This window comes from Oncorhynchus mykiss, chromosome 19 (genome assembly GCF_013265735.2).
Source record: "Oncorhynchus mykiss isolate Arlee chromosome 19, USDA_OmykA_1.1, whole genome shotgun sequence".
NCBI lineage: Eukaryota > Metazoa > Chordata > Actinopteri > Salmoniformes > Salmonidae > Oncorhynchus > Oncorhynchus mykiss.
Genome location: NC_048583.1, coordinates 42,539,031 through 42,562,232, shown reverse-complemented (window position 1 = coordinate 42,562,232; position 23,202 = coordinate 42,539,031). Strand labels below are relative to the sequence as shown.

The following is a 23,202-nucleotide window of genomic DNA, read 5'->3' as shown; positions in this document are numbered from 1 at the left end:
GTCAAAAGCTTCCTGGTATTGTCTACACACCATTAGTTAGCCAGGGTTAGAGCCATTGGTTAAAGTGCATTATTTAGGGGCTGACGTTTATCCCTTTCTAATGATTGCCATTGGTCCGTGAACATCCCTTCAAACGCTAAATAGATATTTGGGGATGTGATTGGACAGATAGTTGATCAATCACAAATGTAGATCACATTTTGGGGCGGTGCTTGTAAATAAACGCGAATACTCCATCTTATAGGATTTGACTAGAGCTTCGACCTGTCTCGAGCGGGGCAACTAGCCAAAGGCTGAAGTAGAGATAGATATTTGCTTTTTACTATGAAAAGAACTGCATAGTTAACTATTTTTAATTAGAGATAAGCATATTATCTCAAAGTAAAACTAGATTTAGTGAGACTATTATGCACATGGAACACAAATGCCCGCTATAACCGCTTGTACCGGATACAATGCATTTTCAGTGGAACTAAGAGATATGGGATTGAATTAAATCCTTCTCGGTGAATGAAGAAATATCAAATACTCGAGACAGAGAAGAAGTACGGACATGGCTGACAGGACCGCTCCGAATTGTCACCTGCGACTAGAATGGGTTTACGGGTATCGGGGACATCAGTGCCGCAACAACCTGTACTACACAGCTGCCAAGGAAATTGTCTACTTCGTCGCCGGTGTGGGAGTAGTGTATAACACACGGGAACACAAGCAAAAATTTTACTTGGGCCACAACGATGACATAATCAGGTAATCGCACTTGCAGGAACTCATTCATTCACAGATATGCCGAGATACAAAATAAAACACGAGGAGGTAGCATCAATAAAAACACCAAACTGATCAAGTTTCTATTTCTGGCGAGGAGATACTTTGCCTACAAGTCTATATTGAATCGAGGTTATGACTTGTAATATATAACTATACAGTTTCAACGAGTCAAAATGATAGTTTGTGAAAACATCACACTGAGCTCAACTTGTGAGCTAACCGCCTTTCAGCACCTACTGGATGGACAGCAACTTCATTAAAAGTAGAGGCTTGGGTGGGAGTAATGATGTAATAATTTTGTTTTGAAAAGATGCAGTTACTGTATCATATCTGATACAATACACTCTTAGAAAAATGGTTTCTAAAAGCGTTCTGCGGCTCTCCCCATAAGAGAACCCTTTTTGGTTCCAGGTAGAACTCTTTTGGGTTCTATGTAGAACCCTCTGTGGAAAGGGTTCTACATGGAACCCAAAAGGCTCTACCTGGAACCAAAAGGGGTTCTTCAAAGGGTCCTCCTATGGGGAGGTGAGACATTTTATCTCATGATTCTAAACTGGATTTATTTTGCATAACTTATGGCATTTGAGGTAAGTTATTTGCTGTATGTGGACACCGGTTCGTCGAACATCTCATTAAAAAATCAGGGGCATTAATATGGAGTTGGTTCCCCTTTGCTGCTATAACATCTTCCACTCTTCTGGGAAGGATTTCCACTAGATGTTGGAACATTGCTGCGGGGACTTGCTTCCATTCAGCCACAAGAGCATTAGCGAGGTCGGACGCTGATGTTGGATGATTAGGCCTGGCTCGCAGGCGGCGTTCCATTTCATCCCAAAGGTGTTCGATGGGGTTGAGGTCAGGGCTCAGAGCAGGCCAGTCAAGTTCTTCCACACCAATCTCGACAAACCATTTCTGTATGAACCTCTCTTTGTGTATTTCGTTTTTTTAAAAACCTTTATTTAACTAGGCAAGTCAGTTAAAACCTGTTGTGACTAGAGGGCAGTATTTTCATTTTTGGAAAAATAACGTACCCAAAGTAAACAGGATATTTTGTTAGGACAAGATGCTAGAATATGCATATAATTGACAGCTTAGGATAGAAAACACTCTAAAGTTTCCAAAACTGTAAAAATATTGTCTGTGAGTATAACAGAACTGATATTGCAGGCGAAAGCCTGAGAAAAATCCAATCCGGAAGTGCCTCGTGTTTTGAAAGCTCTGCGTTCCAATGCGTCCCTATTGAGCAGTGAATGGGCTATCAACGGGCTATCAATGGGCTATCAAGATGACTTTTTCTACGTATTCCCCAAGGTGTCTACAGCATTGTGACGTAGTTTTACGCATTTATGTTGAAGAATACCCGTAAGCGGCTACATTGTGTAAGTGGTCACCTGATGGCTCTCAGAGTGACTCTCGCGTAAAATACAGAGGTAGCCATTTTTCCAATCGGTCCTAATGAAAAAACAATTGTCCCGGTGGATATATTATCGAATAGATATTTGAAAAACACCTTGAAGATTGATTATAAACAACGTTTGCCATGTTTCTGTCGATATTATGGAGCTAATTTGTAATATTTTTCGCCGTTTTCGTGACCGTAATTTCCAGTCGATTTCTCAGCCAAACGTGAAGAACAAACGGAGCTATTTCGCCTACAAAAATAATATTTTTGGAAAAAATGAACATTGGCTATCTAACTGGGAGTCTCGTGAGTGAAAACATCCGAAGCTCATCAAAGGTAAACAATTTAAGTTGATTACTTTTCTGATTTCCGTGACCAAGTTACCTGCTGCTAGCTGGACAAAATGCTATGCTAGGCTATCGATAAACTTACACAAATGCTTGTCTAGCTTTGGCTGTAAAGCATATTTTGAAATTCTGAGACGATAGGATGATTAACAAAAGGCTTCACTTGTGATTTTCATGGCCAGGAATATTTTCTAGTAATATGTATGTCCGTTGCGTTATGCTAATTAGTGTCAGTCGATGATTACGCTCCCGGATCCGGGATGGGAATGTTCAAGAGTTAAGAACAAATTCTTACATGGCGGCATTGTTGTGCTAAAATAGGAAAGGGCCTTCCCCAAACTGTTGCCACAAAGATGGAAGCACAGAATCATCTAGAATGTAATTGAATGCTGTAGCGTTAAGATCTGAACCATGAAAAACAGCCCCAGACCATTATTCCTCCTCCATCAAACTTTACAGTTGGCACTATGCATTCGGGCAGGTAGCATTCTCCTGGCATCGCCAAACCCAGATTCATCCGTCAGACTGCCAGATGGTGAAGCGTGATTTATCACTCCAGAGAACACGTTTCCACTGTTCGAGAGTCCAATGGCGGCGAGCTTTACACCACTCTAGCCGGCGCTTGGCATTGTGCATGGTGATCTTAGGCTTGTGTCTGGGCTGTGGTCATGGAAACCTATTTCATGAAGCTCCCTATGAACAGTTATTGTGCTGATGTTGCTTCCAGAAGCAGTTTGGAACTTGGTAGTGAGTGTTATGACCAAGGACAGACAATTTTTATGCACTCGGAGGTCCTGTTCTGTAAGCTTGTGTGGTCTACCACATTGTGGCTGAGCTGTTGTTGCTCCTAGATGTTTCCACTTCACAATAACAGCACACAGTTGACCAGGGCAGCTCTTGCAAGGCAGAAATTTGACCAACTGACTAGTTGGAAAGGTGGCATCCTATGTTGGTGCCACGTTGAAAGCCACTGAGCTTTTCAGTAAGGCCATTCTACTATCAATGTTTGTCTATGGAGATTGCATGGCTGTGTGCTAGATGTTATACACCTGTCAGCAATGGATGTGGCTGAAATAGCCAAATCCACTCATTTGAATGGGTGTCCACATACTTTTGTTTATATAGTGCATTTCTTTCTAGTCACAGTGGAACGTGAAATACAGTAACTCCACTCTGCATTCACTATTCCACCCTTAAAACCCATGATTACTGCACAGCGACCCATCATAACTCTCAGGATGAATGGGAATGGATGGACTTGAAGGTCTTTCAGGGAATGTTTGAAACACTTTAGTCTGCGATTCGCAAATAGATATTTTTGGTGGTGGGTCAGGTAAACTTGAATGGACACAGAGACCCACATCCCTATGATCGTTCCAATCATTCACGTCAATGGGGAGGAACTCAGCCAACCTCTTGAGGAAATATTCTTTATTATAATATTATAATTACCCCTCTTTCACTTCTAGGGGAAAAACTGCGGCAGCTTGCTCCTTACAATGAATGACCATGTACTGAATGACCTGTGTCCACTGCTCCAGTGGCTGTGTTGTCATTGTGTGGGTTGGCCTGGAGATGACAAGGATTATATACTGTAGTGTCATTAGTCAGCTGTTCTGCTGCTCCATTATTCATTGGTCAACAGAGAGACAGACCTTGCCTTGCCTTCTGTGTGAAGTGCTTCAGTTCAAATGCCGTGAGGAGTAATATAATAATATAATATATGCCATTTAGCACACACTTTTATCCAAAGCTACTTACAGTCATGCATGCATACATTTTACTTATGGATGGTCCCGGGAATTGGACCCACTATCCTGAATTTGCAAGCACCATACTCTACCAACTGAGCTACAGAGGAGTTGATCCATCTCATATTACATATCAGAAGCATATGTGTAGTGGAGGTAATTCGGTGCCATGAGTGGCCTTGTCTGAGACCTGAAGACTTGTGTTGGCTCGCCATGCTAATGTTTAGACTTTAGCTTGGTGAGCTAATACAATCCTGGGGTGTGCAGATGACTGTGTTTTGGTTGCCTCAGAGGTGAGGGCTCAGGGGAAGCATTGTCGAGCAGACACAGAAGACAGAACTGCAGCTGTTGGCGGGCGGCTCTCTCTAACATTGCACGAAGCCATGTGGAAGATGCAGACTCCTCAAATAGCATTGGGAGTCATCTCCTTCCTCACTGTGCCGTGTTTTCATTTTCTACAGAAGAAGCAGCCACAAGAGAGACAGGTGAAGGGAGTCTAACTTTCATTACTTGAAGTCAGTCTGTGTTTAATTCAGACAGATTCAGACATGATTCAGTTCTTCTGTTTGTTTGTGTTGTAACTACTGTATGTTTATATTTGTTAGTGTTTTGTGTGCTGGATGAATTAATTGCTCACCCTCCTGATGTTATCTTGCCCTGTGGCGTGCTCTGTCTGCCGGTTTCCCAGTCTGACTGACTGACTGAGGAGAGCTAGCTAATGTTTTCAAACATGAATGACAGGCCATTTCATTGGACTGACTGTGACCCTGTTCACTCTCACTGAGTCGCACCCAGCATAGTACTTTGTGGTACCGTCTTGTCTATCCACTCCAGGAAAAGTGTTATCTATCCTCTAACGCAGTGGTTCTCAAACCTTTTATAGTCCCATACCCCTTCAAACATTCAACCTCCAGCTGCGTACCCCCTCTAGCACCAGGGTCAGCACACTTTCAAATGTTTTTTTTTGCCATCATTGTAAGCCTGCCACACACACACTATACAATACATTTATTAAACATAAGAATGAGTGTTAGTTTTTGTCATTACCAGGCTCGTGGGAAGTGACATAGAGCTCGTATAGGACCAGGGCACAAATAATATAATAATCAATAATTTTGCTTTTTATTTAGCCATCTTACATATAAAAACTTATTTGGTCATCAAAAATTGTGAATAACTCACCACAGGTTAATGAGAAGGATGTGCTTGAAAGGATGCACATACCTTTGCAATGTTGGGTTGTATTGGAGTGAGTCTCAGTCCTAAATCATTTTCCACACACAGTCTGTGCCTGTATTTAGTTCTCATGCTAGTGAGGGCCGAGAATCCACCCTCACATAGGTACGTGGTTGCAAAGGGCATCAGTGTCTTAACAGCGCAATTTGCCAAGGCAAGAAACTCTGAGTGCAGCCCAATCCAGAAATCTGGCAGTGGCTTCTGATTAAATTCAATTTTCACAGAACCGCTTATTGCAATTTCGATGAGGCTCTCTTGTTCAGATATTGGTAAGTGGACTGGAGGCAGGGCTTGAGAGGGATAATGAATCCAGTTGTTTGTGTCATCCATTTTCGGGTGCGCTTAATTGCGCACCCAGCTGACTCAGGTGCTTCGCTATATCACATTTAACATTGTCCGTAACTTTGAGTTCATTTGCACACAAAAAATTATACAATGGTGGAAAGACCTGTGTGTTGTCCTTGTTAATGCAGACAGAAAAGAGCTCCAACTTCTTAATCATAGCCTCAATTTTGTCCCACACATTGAATATAGTTGTGGAGAGTTCCTGTAATCCTAGATTCAAATCATTCAGGTGAGATAAAACATCACCCAGATAGGCCAGTCGTGTGAGAAATTCGTCATAAACGAAGCGGTCAGACAAGCGAAAATGATGGTCAGTAAAGAAAACTTTAAGCTCGTCTTTCAATTTTAAAAAACGTGACTATACTTTGCCCCTTGATGACCAGCGCACTTCTGTATGTTGTAAAAGCATTACATGGTCGCTGCCCATGTTAATGCATAATTCAGAAAATACACAACAGTTCAGGGGCCTTGCTTTAATGAAGTTAACCATTTTCACTATCGTGTCCAAAACATTTTTTAAGCTGTCAGGCATTCCCTTGGCAGCAGGAGCAACTGCTTGCACGAGCGTTACCACTGCACTATGTCTCCGTGTCATGGCTTTTGTGCCATCAGTACAGATACCAACACATCTTGACCACCAGAGTCCATTTGATGTCACAAAGCTGTCCAGTACTTTAAAAATATCCTCCCCTGTTGTCCTGGTTTCCAGAAGAGGATGACTTCCTTAATTATCCCACCGTAAATGTAACAGACATAAACAGAGCCTTGCGAAAGTATTCGGCCCCCTTGAACTTTGCGACCTTTTGCCACATTTCAGGCTTCAAACATAAAGATATAAAACTGTATTTTTTTGTGAAGAATCAACAACAAGTGGGACACAATCATGAAGTGGAACGACATTTATTGGATATTTCAAACTTTTTTAACAAATCAAAAACTGAAAAATTGGGCGTGCAAAATTATTCAGCCCCTTTACTTTCAGTGCAGCAAACTCTCTCCAGAAGTTCAGTGAGGATCTCTGAATGATCCAATGTTGACCTAAAGGACTAATGATGATAAATACAATCCACCTGTGTGTAATCAAGTCTCCGTATAAATGCACCTGCACTGTGATAGTCTCAGAGGTCCGTTAAAAGCGCAGAGAGCATCATGAAGAACAAGGAACACACCAGGCAGGTCCGAGATACTGTTGTGAAGAAGTTTAAAGCCGGATTTGGATACAAAAATATTTCCCAAGCTTTAAACATCCCAAGGAGCACTGTGCAAGCGATAATATTGAAATGGAAGGAGTATCAGACCACTGCAAATCTACCAAGACCTGGCCGTCCCTCTAAACTTTCAGCTCATACAAGGAGAAGACTGATCAGAGATGCAGCCAAGAGGCCCATGATCACTCTGGATGAACTGCAGAGATCTACAGCTGAGGTGGGAGACTCTGTCCATAGGACAACAATCAGTCCTATATTGCACAAATCTGGCCGTTATGGAAGAGTGGCAAGAAGAAAGCCATTTCTTAAAGATATCCATAAAAGTGTTGTTTAAAGTTTGCCACAAGCCACCTGGGAGACACACCAAACATGTGGAAGAAGGTGCTCTGGTCAGATGAAACCAAAATTGAACTTTTTGGCAACAATGCAAAACGTTATGTTTGGCGTAAAAGCAACACAGCTGAACACACCATCCCCACTGTCAAACATGGTGGTGGCAGCATCATGGTTTGGGCCTGCTTTTCTTCAGCAGGGACAGGGAAGATGGTTCAAATTGATGGGAAGATGGATGGAGCCAAATACAGGACCATTCTGGAAGAAAACCTGATGGAGTCTGCAAAAGACCTGAGACTGGGACGGAGATTTGTCTTCCAACAAGACAATGATCCAAAACATAAAGCAAAATCTACAATGGAATGGTTCAAAAATAAACATATCCAGGTGTTAGAATGGCCAAGTCAAAGTCCAGACCTGAATCCAATCGAGAATCTGTGGAAAGAACTGAAAACTGCTGTTCACAAATGCTCTCCATCCAACCTCACTGAGCTCGAGCTGTTTTGCAAGGAGGAATGGGAAAAAATGTCAGTCTCTCGATGTGCAAAACTGATAGAGACATACCCCAAGCGACTTACAGCTGTAATCGCAGCAAAAGGTGGCGCTACAAAGTATTAACTTAAGGGGGCTGAATAATTTTGCACGCCCAATTTTTACGTTTTTGATTTGTTAAAAAAGTTTGAAATATCCAATAAATGTCGTTCCACTTCATGATTGTGTCCCACTTGTTGTTGATTCTTCACAAAAAAATACAGTTTTATATCTTTATGTTTGAAGCCTTAAATGTGGCAAAAGGTTGCAAAGTTCAAGGGGGCCGAATACTTTCGCAAGGCACTGTACCAGGAGTTGTGCCAGTCCCGCCACGTCTGTTGACTCATCCAGCTGTAACGCATGTAACTGGCTTGTATGTGAAGCAGTAATTGTTTCAGAACATCTCCTGCCATGTCACTGATGCATTGTGAAACAGTGTTGTTTGATGAAGGCATTGTCTGTATAGTTTTGTTTGCCTTTTCCCCCAGCATTGTCCCAGCCATATCTGTGGCAGCAGGAAAAATTAAGCACAGGGTTGGCATCATCATGTTGTGGTGGTGCTTTGCTGCAGGCGGGACTGGTGCACTTCACAAAATAGATGGCATCGTGAGGTAGGAAAATTATGTGGATATCAGTCAGGAAGTTAAAGCTTGGTTGCAAATGGGTCTTCCAAAAGGACAATGACACCAAGCATACTTCCAAAGTTGTGGCAAAATGGCTTAAGTACAACAAAGTCAAGGTATTGGAGTGGCCATCACAAAGCCCTGACCTCAATCATATAGAACATTTATGGGCAGAACTGAAAAAGTGTGTGGGAGCATTGAGGCCTACAAACCTGACTCAGTTACACCAGCTCTGTCAGGAGGAATGGGCCAAAATTCACCCAACTTATTGTGGGACGCTTGTGGAAGGCTACCTGAAACATTTGACCCAAGTTAAACAATTTAAAGGCAATGCTACCAATTGTAGTGTTTGTAAACTTCTGACCCACTGGGAATGTGATGAAAGAAATAGAAGCTGAAATAAATCCTTCTCTCTACTATTATTCTGACATTTCACATTCTTAAAATAGTGGTGATCCTAACTGACCTAAGACAGGGAATTTTTACTAGGATTAAATGTCAGGAATTTTGAAAAACTGAGTTTAAATGTATTTGGCTGAGGTGTGTGCATATATATATATATATATCTTTATATATATATCTTTAATATATTTTTTAAAATGTGAATCACATTTTTATTATGCTTACCCCAGTTTGGGAATAACTTCTCTAACATAACTAGACTGTAAAGAAAAATCTAGTTGTTTCAACACATTTGTATTAATTAGCTGGAGACTATACTGAACAAGAATATAAACGCACATGTAAAGTGTTGGTACCATGTTTCATGGCCAAGCCACCCGGACAGCTGATGAAACAGAAATATTTATGTCTGTAATAAAGCCCTTTTGTGGGGAAAAACTCATGCTGATTGGTTGGGCCTGGCTCCCCAGTGCCCTCCCAGGCCCACCCATGGCAGTGCCCCTGCCCAGTCATGTGAAATCCATAGGTAAGGGACGAATGGATTTATTTAAATTGACTGATTTCCTTACATGAACTGTAACTCAGTAAAATATTTGTTGCATGTTGGGTTTACAAATTTTTTCAGTATAGTTTATTCAACTTTTCAGTGTTACCTGAACTAAAATAAAAATAGTTGGCGCAAACTTCGCTCCAACTTGAAAAAGCATAGGCAAAAATTCAGTACATTTAAAATGTTTGCTAAACTTGCTTAATATCTTTATTCAACTATAAATGATTAGGGAATCATACCTAAAAACATCTCCCACGGACACACACACACACGCTAAACTGAATTACAAGCAGATGTGTTCAAAGATAAAGACAGGTTGGTGGTGTAATCCCCTAAAGTGATTCTTGAAGAAGGTGAACTATAGCACAAGGCATGGAGAGGAATTTCAAGTCAGGAATAGATTTTTCCGGGGTTCATCAGAGCACCCGTTGCAGTCACTGAAATAGTAAACACACTAGAGTTGGATCTCTTTCAGAGTGAAGGAGAGGAATTTAAAGGAACGTGTTGGCAGGATTAGATTACATCAGCTGTGAGTGACATGTTAGCACAGAGCAGTATGGGGGAGGGGTGGGCAAGCATTGTGTCTCAGTCAGCCACACAATATTTATCAGAGGCAAGCTCTCCTCTCTCCATTATTCTACCCCTTTCTCACTATCCCACTCCACTTCATCACTCACTCTTACTTGCTCTCTCTCTCTCTCTCCCTCTCTCTCTGTCTGTCTTGCTGTCATTCTTCCTCTCTCTTTCTCTCTACCTTCCTCTTCATTCATACTTTATGTGTGCTCTGTGTGGCCATCTACCATGTGTATTCACTCATTTCTAATGTTATCTGTAACCTGTCACACTTGTGCCCTTATACGGGTTGAAATTGGCAGATTTGGACACTGATAAGCTCCTAAATTGGAACGCAGTGGTTGTACAGTAACATGCTATACACGACGTCAGATCTCAGGGTCTCCGCTTCACAGCTCTGTATGGGTTTTGACTGACAGATTTCTGAACTTGAGCACCACGCGCAACAAGAAGTTGCCCCCATCAATTGGTCAACTTTTGAAACATTTTTGTTGTCTGAGTGAGGGAAATTCTGTAAATTCCTAGGACTTTATGTATTTTCAAAGACGATACTTTGATAATTATAATAAATACCGATTTGATGTCATACAAGCAAGCCAAACACCTGTGAATCCAAATGTGCACTTCACATGTCATAAAACTCATGTCTTATACATGGTCAATGTTTATGATCACTATGTTTGATGTACAGTTACAAGATGACATGACATTACATCCTGGGTTATCCTGAACAGAATGAGCCTACTTTGTTGTATTGTGAGGAAAAATTTCTGTGGACCACACATCTGAATGCACTCATAACTCTTTTATGAGCACCAAAATTACGATCTGCTTCTCTGAATTGCCTTGTGAAAGCCTAATACTGTAAGATCGTATTTTGTAATGTAGCTCTTCATATTGGCAATATAGCAACCTTTCAAATGATGCCCACCTGACCCAGATTGCGATTTATAATGGACTGTATTTGGATTGCGTAAGCAACAACAGTAATTGTGTGAAGGCAGGGATACAGGACTGTGTTCCAATCAAAACAACTACAAGTTTGCTTGCTCTCCTCAACAGCACAACTAGGAGAGCTCAACGGCACCTTATAGTTGAAGACTCTTTGAGTTAAAAAAAAGTGCATTGATATGACATAGTTTGGAGTGGTGTGTGGCCACTTGGAAACACGAGATAGACGTTTCACTCAAACCCTTGTATTTTTTTTTGTCCTATGTTACACCTACCTCAAATTTTCCAAGAATATTCTTAGCATGTTACTGAATGTATCCAGAGTGTTTTCAGGTTTTCGTTATGAACAAATGCGGGGAAAAGTACAGTAAATATTTGGATTCAGTCTTGTGTCAGGTGAACTCTTGTGTCCTCGCCGTTAGTCTAATAATTATCCCATAATCTCCAAACTGTTCCCTTTTAATTGCTACCGTGGTCATGCCTTTCTTCTGTAAGAAACATTTCATTTTAGCCCTATTCATATAGGCCAATTCGCACGATTGTAAGGGTTCATCTGTGTGATGCTCTTTATTCTGATGAGAAGGTGCTGCAGGGATACTTGGCTCTTTCTGAGGATGTGTAGGATTTATAATCATTCTGAGCAATGACTAGCTACTCACTCTCATCTTGCCTCATTTCTCTGTTCCACCAACAATAGGATCTACTGTATTTCAGCGCTTCTTGAACCCATTATCTTATTAGCAGGAGCTTGCAACTCTCAACTTCGGGTGAGGCTGCTGCCTTTTTTGGAGCAAGCGTTAGCTTGAAAGCAGGAATGCCTGACACATCTGTCTGATTTCAGATGTGTTGTCCTTGTGATGGATGTGGTGAGATTGAAGTGATTATGCTCACACAGTGATAGTTGAGGTTATAGAGAAGTAGTTGTGCAGTACAAATGTAATGTGTCATTCTTTATCAGGATAGGTGTGCTATGCATATATAAAACAACACATAGGTTCCATAACGTCTGCTTCCAACTCACACCCTCAAATACGTAGATCCCCCGCACGCAGCTCACTTTCCAGCCCACTTTCCAGCTCACATCCTCAAACACGTAGATCCCCTGAACGCAGCTCACTCTCCAGATCCCAATCACCTGAATTCTAATCACCTGTTCACACACCTGTATGTCATTATCACACACTATTTAGTTCAGTTCTTTGCACCCCATCACTGTGTGGTATTGTTGGTTTTGTGACACACAGCTTTCAGAGCTATGTTTTTCACCGCCCGTGTATGATAGTTTTTGCCTGCCTCACTAATGACGCCTATTCCCTGCCTGTACTTTAGCCTTTCGGATTTCCTGTTATCTACCTGTTGCCTGATCTCCCGGACGACATCACTAGCCTTTTCCCTGCCTGTACTGTTGCCCTTTTGGACCCCCTGTGTATGACCTTCTGCCTGCCCCTGGACACAGCTACCTGCCTCCTCCTGTGGTCCTTTTCAACAAACACCTGCTGCGCCCTGTGCTTGAAACCATCTCTCTGTCTCCCCTCGTGTTCATTACAGCTTCAGCGCATATGGTACACACACTATGTGGGTGAAGTCATGCGTATGTGCTTGAGCCTATTACGGTGATGCTAATAGCTGGGGACAAGCCATTTTCTCTTACTGATTTTCCAGCACACACTCATCAGGTTGGCTATCCATTTCTGTATCCTGGCTGGTGCACCCCTGTTCAAAATCCCAATGCCTATGCTAGTACTACAGTCATCCATTATTTTATTATCCAAAGCTGCTTGTCTTGGCTAGTGCTGCTACAAAGCTCAAGTATTTTCAACCCCCCTACACCGGCATCCCTCTTCGAGCACATCCTGAACCCCCTTCCCCTACACACACACACACACACATGCATACATAAATAATGAAATACTTGTCATCATAGTATCTGATTTTGATGCATGACTGCACAAGAGAAAAGCTTCTGAAGTTGAGTGTTATTTTCAGGTGCTTTGTGTGGATTGACAGGTCTGAGGCTGTTGGTGGGACAATGCCATTGTGCATTCTAAAGAGCATGTCTGTCTAGTCCAATTAAGATCCTCCAGAATGCTGGACTGTTTATTTAGAAAATAGCATGATCCAGCATCTTCCCCAAACTGCACCAAGCTGTGGAAAAAGAACAATGTAAATATAAACTGTGTTCTGAGGTGTTGTCTTGAGTTTGTGCCACAAACTGTGATCTCAATCAATAGGAAAGACTCAATTTTGCCTCTTTTTTTAAATGTACACTTTAGAGCAGCCTCGCCACAGACAGACAAGTGCAGTACATGGTGTATTATTGGCGAACGGATTAAACATGCTTTGTAGAAGCCAAGGAAGATAAATACTGACTTTTAAAAATGTACTAATCCTCCACTTCCTTATAATCCTGGACAATAGCAGGCAAGGTGACTGCTCCTTCAGTGTGGATCAAACCTGACTTGGAAACTGACCAAGTAGTGATTAGTGGTGCGTGAGCGTGTGTGTGGGTGGCTGTGAAGCATCATATCTGTCGTTTTAATATACCTTAATAATAATTTTGTACTCTATCAATCAACAGACCAATGTTTTATTTGATAAATACAATTTGCTTGAAGTAAACTACTAATGTAGGGGCCTGGATTCAAGAAAGATAGGTTGATGTAGTTGCTGATTTGACAGCATAATTTGTTCATTTATTAGCCATGTCAATATAATTGAGCTGTCCCTTTGCAACAATAATTATTTGAGAGAAATGAATGAAGATGTATACAATTAGCAGACTTACTGTGTAATGAAACAAAACACACGCACACAAGTATGCACACTGTTCTTAAGTGAAACCCTTTTTCCTAATGAATGCCGAGCCTCCACTGATCAAACGCTTAAGTTAAATGATCCCTTGGCTGGCCCTGAATTATCTTTGACTCCTCCCATGCCGTAGCTCTGTGTCACCATGATGATCGGCCATCATCCATACCAAGTCCCTAAACCATTGTCACTATCCCTGGGGTTTACATTGCTTCCTCTCAACATGCCCTATTCACTTCCTCCATCCCAACAGTATAGCAGTGGCACCCAGCACCCACCTCAATGACTGCAGTTATCCAGCCCAACACGCCCGCCTGCCTTCCTCCACTCAGATTGGTCTTGGCAAGTTGAAGCCAGCAACATCAAACAGCCATTTGTCAAACCAGAGCACTGCAGCACTACACAACCATCCCTACCACTACCAGCCCTGTCCATTATCTCATTAGTTGATAGAAATGCAATTGAAGCGGTGACGTTGTTGTGCCGGAAGGACTGGGATGAGTTTTTCTATTGTACTGTCTGTAGTTGTTTGTCACATTATGTCAGTACAGGAGAAGGAAAACTCTGAGAGGTTTGACTATAAATTGACTAAGGAATAAAACTGAATCTATGAGTCAAGAGATGCCCTATCTTTATAAACTAGTGGAACAGCCCTAGGGGCCGACTCTTGATTGATGTGGTGTGCCCCAGCTAACCTCTGCCTTCACAGGGTGGGTTGCAATTTGGCCTGTCCCATCTGTCCACAGCTATGTGGATAGAGTTGGGAGGAGGAGAGATTAATGCACCTGTCTCAACCCTGACTGTCACTGGTAATGGAAAACCAGTCTGGGACAGCCTTCACTGGCGTTGGGTCCCCCGTCTCCCCACACACTCTCCAGCTGCTCTGAGGAAAACACAGACCTCTGCTTGGGATTTCCTTAATAAGGACATTCCTCCACACTCAGATGTAGAAACGAAAGTCCCCTGTCCCTGCAGCTGAGGTTCTCTGAGTCTGTTGTGTAGAAAGACAGTGAGTCATAGTGCCATTTGGCTAGAGTAATGCAACCTCCCTGTAGGAAATGTAGAATTTCTGAATCACAATTGTTTTTTTTCTGTCCCTGACCTTGAGTATTCAGGAATACAAGGCACAGTGTGATATTCAGAGCAGAGTTTGCAATCAGCAATGCAAAGCGCAATGTTTGCATTCAGAAATGTAAGGTACAATGTACAAAGGTTCATTCAAATCAAATCAGGCTTTATTTATACAGCACATTTCAGACATGGAATGCAACGCAATGTGCTTTACAGGAAACATCCAATAAAAAACAATTAAAATATAAGCTGAAATATTTACTACACAACAAACACGATAAAAAACGAAAGAATGACAAACTGAACAACTTAAAAGGAAAAGCAAAGCTAAAAATATGTTTTAAGATCTCTTTTAAATATGTCCACAGTTTCGGCCCTCAGGTTCTCTGGCAGACTATTCCAGAGGCTGGGGGCATAATAACTAAAGGCTGCCTCTCCATGCCTCTTGGTCCTAGGCTTTGGGAACAATGTCCTTCTCTTTGTTTAATTTGTGTACTGAATAAAGCTGCTGAATGTATGGTATTGACATCAGTGTGCTGTTTATCTGATGACTACATCACACATTCAGTTTGAAAAGCATTTTCATGTGCTGTTCTCCTGTATTTCAAAGAGCACCAATCATATTATCTTCCTCTGGCTACTATTTCTAGCTGCTTGGAGGTGATTATGTAATTCATACAAGAGGAGTTGAAAAGTGATGCCAGGCCGGATTGTGTTCCCAGAATTGGGAGGGGGAGAAAGGGGAGAGGGTGAGGGGTGAGAAAAACATTAAACACTGCCCTGTTTCTCAAGACTCTTAGCCCATCCCTGGCCTATCACTAACACAGCACCACAGCTGAATAGAGGAATTACACTAAAACAGTTATCCGTTTTAGATAAAACTATACAAAATATATTCACATCACCAAATAATTGATTAAACACACTGTTTTGCAATGAAGGTCTACAGTAGCCTCAACATCACTATTTACGGTAGTACCATGGTGTAGCTGGAGGACAGCTAGCTTCCGTCCTTCTCTGGGTACACTGACTTCAATATGAAACCTAGGAGGCTCATGGTTCTCACCCCCTTCCATAGACTTACACAGTAATTATGACCGCTTCTTATTATCTTATTATGACCAACCTATCAGAGCTCTTGCAGCATGAATTGACATGTTGTCCACCTAATCAAAGGATCAGAGAACGAATCTAGAACTAAACGCATAAGCTACAGCTAGCTAGCATTGCAGTGCATAAACTGTGGTGAGTAGTTGACTCAAAGGGAGAGAAAGACAATAGTTTTTTTTCAGTTTCAGTTTCACTTACTTAGCTAGCAAATGCATAGAGAGCTAATTTTTTATTAATTTATTGCCACTGGGGCCCGTCGGTGTAAGTGCTAAACTGCTTACTGACGGTAAATTGTAACGTTACTGCATGATTGTAGCAGGTTTACTTGAAAATAAAAGAGAGCCACACACTCTAGGAGCTCAGATGCAAAAATGTAATACCAACGTTTCGACAGCCAAGCTGTCTTCATCAGGGTATAATCACAAACACTGCAGGATGACTCGTTTATATAGTGTCAAAAGACACAGGTGTCTGTAATCATGGCCAAGAGTGGCCTAATATCATTGGTTAATAATCTAATATTAAAATGTCATACGAAGAACAGCATACAAACAACAAATGGATAGCATAGATTAATTTGACTACACAAGTTTACAAACAATTACAATGGCAAAGTCACAATAATCACAAGAATGGCTTAAGATCAAAGTCTACGTTGAGACCGAAGGGCGCAAGGGTCTTTAAATTAAAGATCCAGGCAGCCTCTCGTTTTAACAAATTATCAAGGTCACCCCCTCTCCTAGGGAGGGTGACATGTTCGATGCCAATATAACGCAGAGACGAAATCGAGTGGCCTGCCTTCAAGAAGTGGGCCGCAACTGGATAAGTAAAGTTTTTACACCTAATGGTGCTACGTAGCTATTGTAGCAGGTTTACTAACATGTTAGTTCTATTAGCAATGTTGACTAGGAAGTTACTGTAGCTAATATGGTGACAACGATGTCGGCTGTGTGTAGTGGTTATGATATAGTTTGGCTTGGAAAGGTTTTTTGCCTGGTCACATACAGCTGATGTGTTGTGCATTGAAATTCACAAGCGAAGGGAAAAGGTGAGAGGAGGAGAGTGTGTAGATGCGAGAAGGAATACAATGTAGCTGCTATGAAAGTGAACTGGGTTTACGGTTGATCATTCCGCCGATTCTGTTGAAAAACTTTTCTTAAACGGAAGCAAACGGAACGGGGATAAACATCTATTTAATTTAATTTAACTACTCAAAACAGTTAAGAATGAATTGTTATTTACAATGAAGGCCTACCCCGGCCAAACCCTAACCCAGATGATGCTGGGCCAATTGTGCGCCGCCCAATCACGGCCGGTTGTGATACAGCCTGCAATCAAACCAGGGTCTGAAATGATCCCTCTAGCACTGAGACGCAGTGCCGTAGACTGCTGCGTTCTTCGGGATCCAATAGAAACTGTCGTTTGCAACTGTTGGACTAATGTTTACACCCTAGATCAGCAAGATGCAGGCAAGAGTGTGCAAGTCGGTATTGAATGTGTCACACAACATTTTCTCTCGACCTGTGTGCACCTACATTGTAAACGTTCATTCATAGGCTAGGTTGTAGCAACCGCATGATGGGTTTAGGGAAAATTGAGTATCATGTAGTAGCCTAAACCTGTCGCTGTTACATTGAAGTGGGTGAATGGAATATGAATGACAGTCATCCAATATGCTGTAACAGAAATAAGGCCAGGCTCATTAAAAAAAAGTACCGACCATCACTGATTTCCAGAGCTGTGACAGAGCGAGCAGAATAGTTGCAGGAGCACATTTCAAATGCAAATTGAGTGTCACAATAAAATATGAAAAATAATCTCCTGACACAGAGAAAACCGAGAACCGCCTGGCGCCTCCCCCCTCTGAGCTGACGGGAGTCAGCAGCATGCTGGTGCGGTAGATCTCTGGCCTGCTATCTGAATACAAAGATACCGGATTAGAAGTTGTTGAGTGCAGTTGGCAAAACAGGAGCCCTGATTATAATGTAGGGAGCTACATCGCACCATGAAATATATAACAGGACAAGGCAAGGGGAAGAATTGCCCAGTGAATCATTCAGCCCTGCCTGGAACGTGACTGGCGGCTGCTGGAAGGGGGATGCTACATACATCAGACGGCAGGCTGTTGCTCAGATGTGGAGCGTGCCACGATGGAGGGTGGTGGGGGAAAGTGGAGGGAGCAGAGAGTGGCAAGGGGAGGGAGAGGAAAGGAGCAGTTGGGCAGGTGAGTATTACATTTTAGTAATTTGGCAGACACTCTTATCCAGAGCGACTTACAGGTGAAGGAGCAAACGGCTGGGGTCAGAGGATGATAAATCCTGAAATAGGGCAGTGGGTAGGCTATTTCCTGCCATGCCCTGGAGTGTAAAACATCCAAAGATTAAGGATGACATTGTGAGTGATCTGAGCATGAAGGGGTTAATTAGAACACTTGCACCTCCAGGGGGGTAAAGCTGCCCCTCTGATTCACCATGTTCCTGCCTTGGCCTGTCACAGATCCAACATGGCAGCTCAGCCTAATAGCTTCCGCTCTCTGATAACGCCAGGCCTTCCTCTGCTCTGTCCACACCCAGGCTTGCCGTGAGAGGGATAATCACTGATCATTAGGTCTATAGAATATAGACTCACTGGTTTCTAAAAGAGAATGTGCAGCTGTGTTCTCTGGGTTCTGTCTCTCTCTTCCCCCTTCTCTCTCTCTCTGCCTCTTTATTTTTCTGACTATCTCTCTCTCTCCTTACAGTTTAGCTCTGCATCCGGAGCGTGTGCTGGTAGCCACGGGACAGGTGGGCAAGGAGCCTTACATCTGTGTGTGGGATTCCTACACCGTACAGACTGTGTCCATCCTCAAGGACACGCACACACACGGCATCGCCTGCCTGGCCTTCGACCTCGATGGACAGGTACAGTTATGAGACAACACTTCCTTATGCGTATCCATGCTGTGTGCTCATACAAAATATGGAAATCTACTTTGCTAGATTTCCGTATTATTGTACTACATCAAGTGACAGATGTAGGGGGAAAAGACTCAGGATAATTGCAGATGATTAGATGAACATGAATAGTTCAGTAAGAAATGAATATAGCAGCTACATGACTGTTAGCGCCTCCTCTGCTCTGGCATGGCAGTGGCACTCCTGCTCGGCTCGCCCACTGGGTTGCGTTTCTAAATGACACATCTGTGATTGCTCCAGTGGTTTTAGCAGGAAGGCTATACAGCGACAGAGAGAGTGTGAGAGAGAGGTTTAACGTTAAGAGTCAGCTGGAATCTCTTTCATCCACTGACTCACAGAGTTTGGCAGCACGTTGTGAAGTTAAGGTGAGCAACACAAACAGTACAGGGGCCAGAGCTTTGATGACTGGAGTAGCAGTGTACTCCAGTAGAAGAGTGTATCGTTACTTATGGTGTTGTTTTCTCTGTGCAAACTATTGCTAATGTATTTCAGCTCTTCATGCCATATTTAACATTCTGCACCCCCCACCCATTGCATTTTCATATAAGTTACTGACATTATAGGAGGAACTAGTATAATTTGCATGAGGCATTATTGATAGGTGTTATAACTTCGTGTATACTCCTTCACTGAAATGTTAGCTTGTTGCCAACTCTCCACAGAGGAATACTTTTCAGGGTTTATTTACAGTCGTTTGCTGTCTAGTATTTGTTGCATTTAAAAAAATCTATATTTCATGGATCAAGCACTCAGTTTTATCTTGGTGAGCCCCTCTGAGTCTCCCATAGGGCCCCTCAGAGCAGTTCTACCTCCACTGTTTACAGAGCTACACCATGGAAATTAGTCCATGCATTTTCCTGGTTGGATAGAGTCGTCTGGGGATTGAGATAGGATGTGACAGTCTAAAACTATAACAGGCTCTGGCTTTGAATACCTCTGTGTTCACTGGGTCTCCTGATCTCTCGCTGTCCTCTCTACGGATCTGGTCATGTCAACATTGTCTGGACTGTGTTATGTTCCCAAGTGGCTCAGCGGTCTAAGACATTGCATCTCAGTGCAAGAGGTGTTATTATAGTTCCTGGTTCGATTCCAGGCCTTATCACATCCAGCCGTGATTGGGAGTCCCATAGAGCGGCGCACAATTGGCCCAGCATCGTCTGGGTTTGGCCAGGGTAAGAATTTTTTCTTAACTGACTTGCCTAGTTAAATAAAGGTTCAAAAAAAGTAAAATGGCCCCTTCCAGATGACAGTGAAGAAACTTCTGAGGACAGTTGACATTGATAAAAGCACTTATTTCTTATCCAATGCAAATAAAAAATCCACATTTACATTTTAAGGATTTGTTTCAAAATGGTCTCTAAAGGGTTCAGTGATTAATCACAGTAGGAATATACACTGAGTGTACAAAACAGTAGGGACACCACCTTCCTAATATTCAGTTCACCCCCTTTTGCCCTCAGAACAGCCTCAATTCATCAGGTTATGGACTCTACAAGGTGTTGAAAGCGTTCCACAGGGATGCTGGACCATGTTGACTTCAAAGCTTCCCACAGTTGTGTCAAGTTGGCTGGATGTCCTTTGAGTGGTGGACCATTCTTGATACACACAGGAAACTGTTGAGAGTGAAATCCCCATCAGCATTGCAGTTTTTGACACACTCAATCCGCTGCGCCTGACACCCACTATCATACCCCGTTCATAGGCACTTAAATATTTTGTATTGCCCCTTCACCCTCTGAATAGCACACACACACAATCCATGTCTCAAGGATTAAAAATCTTTCTTTAACTTGTCTTTTCCCCTTCATCTACACTGATTGAAGTGGATTTAACAAGTGACATCAATATACGGGACCATAGCTTTCAAAAGGATTCATCTGGTCAGTCTAGGTTAATCCTAGATGTAAGGCCCTCCAGGACCTACACCAGGCAATATCAGGGGAAGGCCCTAAAAATTGTCAGAAAGACTCCAGCCACCCTAGTCATAGACTGTTCTGTCTGCTACCGCACGGCAGCCGGTACCGGAGTGCCAAGTCTAGGTCCAAAAGGCTTCTTAAAAGCTTTGACTCTGTACCAGTACCCGCTGTATATATATCCCGCTATGGTTAATTTACTGCTGCTCTTTAACTATTTGGTATTTTATTTGGTACTTAACACATATTTTTCTTAAAACTGCATTGTTGGTTAAGGGCTTGTAAGTAAGCATTTCACTGTAAGGTCTACTACACCTGTTGTATTCAGCATATGTGACAAATACAATTTGATTTGATGTCATGGAAAGAGCAGGTGTTCCTAATTTTTTGTATACTCAGTGTATAAAAGCTTCCTTCATTTGTCAATCTGTAAACCCTTTGAGCTAACCCACAAAGACCAAGCAATAACCCCTTTGAGCTAACCCACAAAGACCAAGCAATAAACCCTTTGAGCTAACCCACAAAGACCAAGCAATAAACCCTTTGAGCTAACCCACAAAGACCACGCAATAAACCCTTTGAGCTAACCCACAAAGACCAAGCAATAACCCCTTTGAGCTAACCCACAAAGACCAAGCAATAACCCCTTTGAGCTAACCCACAAAGACCAAGCAATAAACCCTTTGAGCTAACCCACAAAGACCAAGCAATAAACCCTTTGAGCTAACCCACAAAGACCAAGCAATAAACCCTTTGAGCTAACCCACAAAGACCAAGCAATAAACCCTTTGAGCTAACCCACAAATACCAAGCAATAAACCCTTTGAGCTAACCCACAAAGACCAAGCAATAAACCCTTTGAGCTAACCCACAAAGACCAAGCAATAACCCCTTTGAGCTAACCCACAAAGACCAAGCAATAAACCCTTTGAGCTAACCCACAAAGACCAAGCAATAAACCCTTTGAGCTAACCCACAAAGACCAAGCAATAAACCCTTTGAGCTAACCCACAAAGACCAAGCAATAAACCCTTTGAGCTAACCCACAAAGACCAAGCAATAAACCCTTTGAGCTAACCCACAAAGACCAAGCAATAAACCCTTTGACCTAACCCACAAAGACCAAGCAATAAACCCTTTGAACTAATCCACAAAGACCAAGCAATAAACCCCTGATAAGGGCCGTAATGCATTTTTACTTTCAACAATAAAGAAGCAGTTTTATCAACATTCCACTGTCCTACAATATTTACTGAACTTCCTCTTCACTGGAGAGCGCGTTAGTGTTCACTCCCTTTGCACCTCACCTGTTAGAACATGCTTTGCTGTATCGCGGAGTAGCCTATCATAATATATTATATATATATATATACTCTGAAGAGAGCACAGCTCTGTGATCGTGTCATCGTTGCACCATGCAAAAAGATTGCCTCTAGGTCAAACCGTTAGAAAGTTATGACTCATATTATCGGAGCTACCTTTAGAAAATATATATATCAACTTTGTAAACTATTTTGCGGGCCGTATACTACTCGTGGGCTGTGCGGCCAACCATTTATTTGATAACAAACAGAAGTAAGATCCCTGCTGTATCCACAATGCTTAAACAGCCCTTCTGAATCATTTGTCAATTGCTTCATGCTATCATGACTCAGCCAATCTTCCACCACTCTCACCTTTGTCAGGATCCATCTGAGCGTTCCCTGCAGCGATGACGTATCCCAAAAAGGAGTAAATGGAGCAATGGAATTCACATTTCTCTGCTTTGACAAACAGCTGGTTCCCCCAGGAAGTGCTGGAGGACTTGTTGGATGTGGAGGACATGTTCTTGAGCTGAACAGGAAAATACAAGGATGTTGTCGAGGTAGACAAACACAAACCGGTTTAAAATGTCACGGAGCACAGCACTGACCATGGCCTCGAACACAACGGGAGCGTTGGTCAGTCTGAACAGCATAACCAGATTCGCGTAGTGTTGAAGGCTGTCTTCCACTCGTCTCTTCCCGAATCCAAACTAGGTGGTAGGCATTCCAAAGGTCCAACATCAAAAAGATGTTCACCCCCTGGAGAGGCTCGAATGCTGAAGAGAGGAGTGATAGATTTTTTTTACCGTGATGTCATTGAGGCCCCGATAGTCGATACAGGGTTTAGTCCTTTTTTCCACAAAGAAGAACCCTGCAGCCAGAGTCCTCAAATGTAGTCCTCTATGGCCTTATTCCCAGACAGGGAATAAAGCCGCCCCCGAGGCAGTGTGGTGCCCAGGAGGAGATCAATGGCGCAATCATAGGGACGATGCAGCGGAAGTGATGTGGCGTGAGTCTTG

The 23,202-nt window shown here is 42.5% G+C and overlaps 1 protein-coding gene across 3 annotated transcripts in view; it reads left to right on the top strand.

Annotated features, from left to right (window-relative positions):
* The first annotated feature begins 263 nt into the window (after positions 1 to 263).
* The window catches only part of eml5 (EMAP like 5), a 67,512-nt gene continuing 44,573 nt past the window's right edge, over positions 264 to 23,202 (top strand). For all 3 annotated transcript variants that reach the window (XM_021574374.2, XM_036954866.1, XM_036954865.1), the window contains exons 1-2: positions 264 to 750; positions 18,753 to 18,912. In XM_021574374.2, coding sequence (XP_021430049.1) covers positions 554 to 750; positions 18,753 to 18,912 — 357 coding nt within the window. In that variant the 5' untranslated portion in view covers positions 264 to 553. The remainder of the gene's footprint in view (positions 751 to 18,752; positions 18,913 to 23,202) is intronic.